The sequence below is a fragment of the Verticillium dahliae genome, genomic scaffold (assembly GCF_000150675.1).
Source record: "Verticillium dahliae VdLs.17 supercont1.25 genomic scaffold, whole genome shotgun sequence".
Lineage (NCBI taxonomy): Eukaryota > Fungi > Ascomycota > Sordariomycetes > Glomerellales > Plectosphaerellaceae > Verticillium > Verticillium dahliae.
In genome coordinates, this window is record NW_009276932.1 from 9,658 (window position 1) to 16,387 (window position 6,730).

Genomic DNA, 6,730 nt, shown 5'->3' on the forward strand with positions numbered 1-6,730 from the left:
TTGTCCTTTCCTCGACCCTTCCCATGACCCTGACCTTGGCCTTGACCTTGACCCTGACCTTGACCCTGACCTTGGCCTTGACCGTTGTTGCCCTTAGCCTGGCCTTGGCCACCTTGAGTCTGACCGTTGTTGCCCTGTCCTTGACCCTGACCTTGGCCTTGACCGTTGTTGCCCTTAGCCTGGCCTTGGCCACCTTGAGTCTGACCGTTGTTGCCCTGTCCTTGGCCTCGACCTTGACCGTTGCCTTGACCTTGACCGTTGTTGCCCTTAGCCTGGCCTTGGCCACCTTGAGTCTGGCCGTTGTTGACCTGACCTTGGCCTTGACCATTGCCTTGACCTTGGGCACCTTGGGTCTGGTTGCCCTGTCCTTGGCCATCGCCAATAACTTCAAACTTGGTGCAGTCATCTTGCGCGCCTCGCTGAGCAACAGGCATGGCGACAGGCTGGTGGTTCGCGGTTCCGATCAGGGTGCAGACGCGGTACACGCCAGGCGGCAGCCCGCCCGTGACGACGGCCTGCAGCAAGCCCTGGCCGTTCCCGGCGTCGTCGATGCCCTTGAAGAAGGCAAACAGCTTGGGGTCAGGCGGCGTCGTCGAGTCGAACGAGCCGATGGACTGGACGGTGACGTGGCAGTGGCCGATGATGTCGCCGCGGCTGTCGAGGTCCTGGGGCGCCGAGTAGTAGTTTGTCGTCGGGTTGACAAACACGCCGGCCTTGAGGTGGGCCACCTGGACGGAAATGGTGAACGTCGTCTCGGCGGGGATGGTCTTGCCCGGCTGCGGGTTCGTGATCATGGCCGAGATCATGTTGTCGACGCTGGGCAGCTTGCCCATGGGGATGCCGTTGCAGGACCCCGTCTTGATTTGGGCGCCATTGGTGATGGTCTGGCCCCGGCAGAAGTTGATAAAGTTGTCATTATCGCTGCGGTGCTCACGTCAGTATTTTTCTCCTTCTTCTTCTTTCGTTCGCTTGTCTGCTACAGAGTGGTTTGGGACTTACGTTGCGGACGGCGACTGTCCGGCCTTGGCGCCTGGGGTGCCCGGCTCCTGACCGGTACGACTACTGGCGCTCTGGATCAAGTCTTTTTGCAAGCAGTTTGGCTGGTTCTGCCGGGCGAATATATCTCGAGGGTGATGCTTGATAGAGTTGTGCGTCGGGCCGAACAGAGAAGCCTCGATCAGGCCAGCTGATGCGAGGATCACGTAGATGGAACTAGCCAACATGATGTTGTGTTCGAAGTGGAAACAAAGAACGATTGTGAACAAACAAACCAAGCAGAAAATGAGTGAATGGAAAGAATGGAAAGAATGGAATCGACTGGGCTGAGATGACTTGGCGTCAATGGGGATACTGCCGAAGGCTTGGCTCGCACTTATATACAGAACATGACGAGGGTGCTGGTGGGCCAGGTGCCAGGCCGATGGGACGTTTGACACTTACACCCTGACAGGATAGGGCCAGGAGGCGAGATGGTTTGACACTTGAGGCTTGCTCCCGAGGCAGGCTAGACTGCCATCTCGTGTATCCCTGAATGACGCGTAGCTACAGGGCGGAAGCTGAAGCCAGGGGGGGAGCTTGACTTCACGGCAACGGGCGCCATCGTGGACAGCGTAGCAGGCGAAGGGGGCGGCACGATGACTGCAGGAGTCTTGACTGCAGTGGTTCAGAGATGACCCAGCCGCCCGATACATGGGAAGATCCTTCGTGCACCAACGGGGGATCTGCCGAGCATGTTGCAGATTCGGGAAACTCCTTCAGATCAGGGGCGCATCCCGCTACCGTTGTACCATGTACGGTCAATGGGGGGAGGGGGCCGACCGAATCGAGCAATTGAAGTCACCTCATCATGAGGCAGCCTTTTTCTGCTGATTTGGTGACATGGGGATGAAACGGTGCTGGTCGGACGACTGGCGTCTCAACCCCGCGAACTTGTTCTCTTTGTTCTCTACGGGTAATCGGCACTGGGATTGCGTCCATGGCACAGCATGGGTTTGCAGGCATACGCGACTTCGACGCGCCCATTGGGAAAAGAGCAGTCGGCTTGCTCCGATCAATTCTTTCATGAATCGAAGAAAACCCTCCCTTGTCGTCTCACCCACAAACCTTGTGTGCCAGACTTCACTAGTCCAATCTCGCCAAAAGCCTCACTCGCGAAAAAAACAAGCCCCTAACCCCCTCTGCAACATTGTAGAGCAGGACACGCATTTTAGCAGTGTTTCTGCACCAAACCAAAAAAGAAAAAACTACCAATGAGCAACACGATCTTTCGCATCTTCAACCCTGGAGGTAGGCAGGTTTCTTCCCATCGTCCATGTCGGTCTGCATGAAATTGCTTTAACGTGGACTAACACGATAGCAACTGTAGCACCGAAGGAGGATCCCCTACAAAAGCGAAGAGGCCAGGTCCGCCGTGCACAACAGTGAGGTCTAGTCCCTGTCATGGCTTGTGTTGAACTCAGTTAAGATTATGCAGAGCCTATCGTGATCGGAAAGACAAGTACACTAAAGCGCTCGAGAAGCAGCTCGCAGAGACTCGATCAAGCGAAGCGAGATTAACACGCGAATGTGAGGACCTTCGTGCTGCTCTTGATCGAGCATCAGGCCTCCTTGCACAACATGGCATCCAAGCGCCCCTAGAGCTGCATCAGACCGGCTCCTCGGCCTTGGACCGCACGAGTCCCGGTCAGCGGGTTGTCGAAGCGCTTTCATCGCCCATGCTGTTCTCACCAGCGTCACTCGCTAAGCACCATCTGCCCGGCGGCCATGCGGCGCCAGCAACGTTGGTCGAAGACGATGGCAACCGCTCCACGCCAGGAGTAGCGCAGGGCAGCCCCCGCGTCTGTGAATGTGACCAAGTCACCATGGCCATGGAATTTGTGTTGAAGTGCGTTGCCACCCTGTCGCTCTCTTCTTGCCCAGCGGGCTCCAAGATGGACCACACAAAGTCCTTTGGTGCAGAAGACGTGTGCCGAGAACTTGACCTTGGAGACTGACCTGGATCCGTAGAGTTGAAGAGCCCTGTCTCGGTCATTTTCATGGCGATCCAGGGAAACCAGACGAGCCAAACGGACACGCCCTCACAACGTCGGCTCACCTGTTCTCTCTATCTGACGGCCTGCACTCTGCCAATGCTCGGCACCCTCCCACAGCTTGTCCGTCTTTCCACAACGCGCCGACTGCGATCCTTGAAAGACTGCTGAACTTGGCTCCTGACCTGTCTAATGACGGTGAGATCACGCCCATTCAGGCGTGGAATAGTATTCGATCGCGGCCTCAATTTGGAGGAGTCGACTTGCGTAAGCTTTGGGCGCTTGCTGAGGGGCTGCGAGACGCGGTTCAATGCCACGGGTATGTATTGGTAGCAAATTGGCGCCTCGCCCGATCGTTTGCCCGTGCTTGCTAACGGCCAGTGCCAGGTTTGGGGCCGTGGTCAAGACGCAGGTTTTTGAGAGGTTGGTGCACGAAAAGCTTGTACTGGGGCAATCGTTCTGACGCAATGCTTGGAGTTTCTGCTTGGAGTCTTTGCTTGGAGTCTACGGGTTTTACATATGCAATGCACGATGAAGTTCATGATGATGGCATTGTAGTTTTTGCATGTTGGAGATCGTAGATCAAACTAGACTTTGCCATCTGGAATGCTGATCACAGTGTCTCAACTCAGCGATCGACAGGGAGCCCCAGTAGCTGTCGGCTCCCAGCAAGCTGGGCTGGGCGTGTAAGGTATGGAACGTAGGTAAGGTAAGGCATCTGGGTACTGTACCTAAGGTAAGCAAGAGAATGACAAAAAAGATCACACTCCTTAGAGATGAGCTTACTTTGAACCGTTCAACTATATTTCATGTCAGTTTCAAACTAATGACAGCAGATGTTTCTTGAGAGTGCTGCTGGATATCTAGTACGTAGAATCTCAGAGCATGGACTTGAGATGCAAAGGTATTGAGAGACTTCCGAAGTTAGAAGACTTTCTGGACAAGACTTGTGTTTGGCGATTTTGGAGTGCGCCTTCATCTGTCGCCTCCTTGCTACGCTGCTCAGGTTAAGCTGCTCGGGTAAGGTAGAGTAGAGTACCTACCACCCGTAGCGTAGTGGGGTTGGTGCACTTTACGCGTCGGACGCGTCTCGCCCGCCAATTCCTCTTCACCTTTCCAACTCCCCATCGCCAGACCACACAACCACGGCCTCCCCTCAAAGTCCGTCAACACGCAACCGCCGGGCTTTCAACATCACATCATGGCGGACGCAGAGTTGCAGGAGCGTTTTGGCTCCGGCCACGACCCGATCGAGCCAGATGTCATCAAAGAAATGCAGTCCATCATGCGCCTCTACGAACTCTCTGCCGAAGATCTCTACTACAAGTGGGAGTCCTACTGCATCAAGATGGAGATGGATGCGGCGACAGTCACGCTCCCGCCTCTGCGAAACCTCAAACAGGATATTCAGGATGCCCTGGAGAAGAACACCCGACAACAGACCCAGGTCAAGACAGAGAAGAGGGTGGGCGCGACACCAAGGGCAGCACGGGCTGGCGGTGATGTCTATGGCATGCTCGACGGCCTGTTGCCGAATACGCCTGCATCTGCGAGGAACAAGAACGCGAGCGCCAAGAAGAAGCCCTATGAGACGCCGTCCATGTCGAGGGTCAAGGGCGTGCCCGCCAGTTCGCCGGACTACAAGAGCAGTCCCATGAAGATGGAGGATCATGTCAACTCAATGCTACCGTGAGCGGCCGGTCCCTTGCTGTTTTTGATGGTCGTTCGTACTGACCAGGCAGACCATCTTCCTTCAATGACCGCCCAAACGCCGGCGAGATACTCGAAATTCTCAACGAGCACCTGCAAGCCCCCGAGGCACCCATCTGCCCCTACCCGGAATCCCGTATCAAGTTGACAGCCGCCTCCGACCAGAAGAAGCTCGCCTACAAGCCAATGGGCATGAAATTGTCCGAGGCATCGGAGATCCTGGACGACAGGATAGACGACTTCATGGAGCTGGTCCAGAACCACCATCAGCTCGACCCCTCCGAAATCGGCAGCGCCGCCAACCAGAGCACCACACCCGTCATCGCAGTAGGCCGCATCGCCTCAGATTCCCCCGAGGGCAAGCTGAACGCTGCCTCCATAGTTCTCGAAACGTCACGAAGGACCGGCGGTGGCCAGCGGGTGCCCTTGAACATGGGCCAGAGAGGATTCAGCTTCTTCCCCGGCCAGATCGTCGCTGTCAAGGGCATCAACTCATCAGGCAGCGAGTTCTTGGTCGAAGACGTTCTCGATATCCCGCTCCTCCCCAATGCTGCATCCCTGCCAGCCACACTGGCGGCTCATCGCGAGAGGCTGCGGGGTGACCCAGATGCCATGGACTCGGACTCGGACCCTGCGCCGCTGAACATATTGTTCGCTTCCGGTCCCTATACTGCCGACGACAACCTCGACTTTGAGCCTCTGCAAGCGCTCTGCAGCCGTGCTGCCGACACCTACGCCGACGCTGTCATACTCGCCGGTCCCTTCATCGATGCTGAGCACCCCCTTATCGCCATGGGTGACTTTGACCTTCCGGAAGACGCCGTCATCGACCCAGACACGGCCACGATGACCACTGTCTTTAAATACCTCTTTACCCCCGCGCTCAACCGCCTCGCTGCCGCAAACCCCGCAGTCACAGTACTTCTCGTGCCTTCCGTCCGCGACATGATCGACAAGCACGTGTCCTGGCCCCAGGACACTTTCGCCAAGAAGGACCTCGGCCTGCACAAGGCGATCCGCATCATCTCCAACCCCATGACTCTCTCCGTCAACGAGACGGTCATGGGCCTTTCCTCACAGGATGCCCTCTGGGAGCTGCGTCACGAGGAGGTTGTCGCCGGAAAGCCCAAGGACACCGTGTTGCTTTCAAGGCTCTGTAGGTATCTGCTCGAGCAGAGACACTACTTCCCGCTTTTCCCGCCGGCGGATCGGTCGAAGCTGCCAAAGACGGGCACAGAAGAGGGACTGCCGCCGGGAGCCATGCTGGATGTGAGCTACCTGAAGCTGGGCGAGATGGTCAACGTCAGGCCGGACCTGCTGCTGGTGCCGAGTTTCCTGCCTCCGTTTGCCAAGGTAAGCCTCCCGCGCTCCCTGCGCTTGATTGTCTGTTCTCTGACTTGCTAATGCGGCACAGGTCGTCGAGAGTGTGTTGGTCATCAATCCTGGAGTTTTGTCCAAGAGGCGAGGTGCTGGCACATACGCGCGCATGACGTTGTATCCGCCTTCAGGGCGTGGGGATGCCGAGACCATGGTTAGCCATCAAGTGTTTGACCGAGCGCGTGTTGAGATTACCAAGATTTAGCAAAAATGCACAATGCATGTGACATGCCAATTCCTTTCCAGATTACAATGACAAAGAACAAGATGGATGGTTGGGTATCAGGTATTAAATTTGTTGTTCCTGTGGCACGGCTACGCATGGCGGCCGCCGGCTCACCTGGAGTCTACCCGGCGCCGCTTGTCACTCTCGTGATGGCGGTTGCGATCTTGCGACGGACTGCGTTTCCTCCGGTCACGGTCGTCACGCGAGTCTCGCCGCCGCCGTGGTGATCCTGAGCGCGACCTGTGCCTCCGTCTGTCGTCATCACGGCTGCCGTCTCGCCTGGCGGTAGCTGTCACCCCTGTCCCTGCTCCTGTCCCGGCGCTTCTTCACGATCTCTCTGCGACCTCTCGCCGCTGGGCCTGTCGGGCGCCCTTGACGACCACCACCT

The 6,730-nt window shown here is 56.8% G+C and overlaps 4 protein-coding genes across 4 annotated transcripts in view; 2 read left to right on the top strand and 2 right to left on the bottom strand.

Moving 5' to 3' along the window:
- VDAG_09230 (uncharacterized protein) overlaps positions 1 to 833 on the bottom strand; it is a gene marked incomplete at both ends in the record, with an annotated part of 2,121 nt that extends 1,288 nt beyond the window's left edge. Inside the window, one exon of the mRNA XM_009655532.1 lies at positions 206 to 833. Coding sequence (XP_009653827.1) covers positions 206 to 833 — 628 coding nt within the window. The remainder of the gene's footprint in view (positions 1 to 205) is intronic.
- A 1,416-nt stretch (positions 834 to 2,249) lies between these two features.
- On the top strand, positions 2,250 to 3,492 carry VDAG_09231 (uncharacterized protein; the record flags this gene model as incomplete). The annotated part of the gene is made up of 6 exons (XM_009655533.1): positions 2,250 to 2,286; positions 2,366 to 2,420; positions 2,474 to 2,952; positions 3,007 to 3,152; positions 3,233 to 3,348; positions 3,417 to 3,492. 6 exons carry the CDS (start codon positions 2,250 to 2,252, stop codon positions 3,490 to 3,492), a joined length of 909 nt encoding a protein of 302 aa, XP_009653828.1.
- A 738-nt stretch (positions 3,493 to 4,230) lies between these two features.
- On the top strand, positions 4,231 to 6,321 carry VDAG_09232 (DNA polymerase subunit alpha B; the record flags this gene model as incomplete). The annotated part of the gene is made up of 3 exons (XM_009655534.1): positions 4,231 to 4,718; positions 4,772 to 6,092; positions 6,154 to 6,321. 3 exons carry the CDS (start codon positions 4,231 to 4,233, stop codon positions 6,319 to 6,321), a joined length of 1,977 nt encoding a protein of 658 aa, XP_009653829.1.
- A 142-nt stretch (positions 6,322 to 6,463) lies between these two features.
- Positions 6,464 to 6,730, bottom strand: part of VDAG_09233 (uncharacterized protein) — a gene marked incomplete at both ends in the record, with an annotated part of 1,482 nt that continues 1,215 nt past the window's right edge. The window contains one exon of the mRNA XM_009655535.1: positions 6,464 to 6,631. Coding sequence (XP_009653830.1) covers positions 6,464 to 6,631 — 168 coding nt within the window. The remainder of the gene's footprint in view (positions 6,632 to 6,730) is intronic.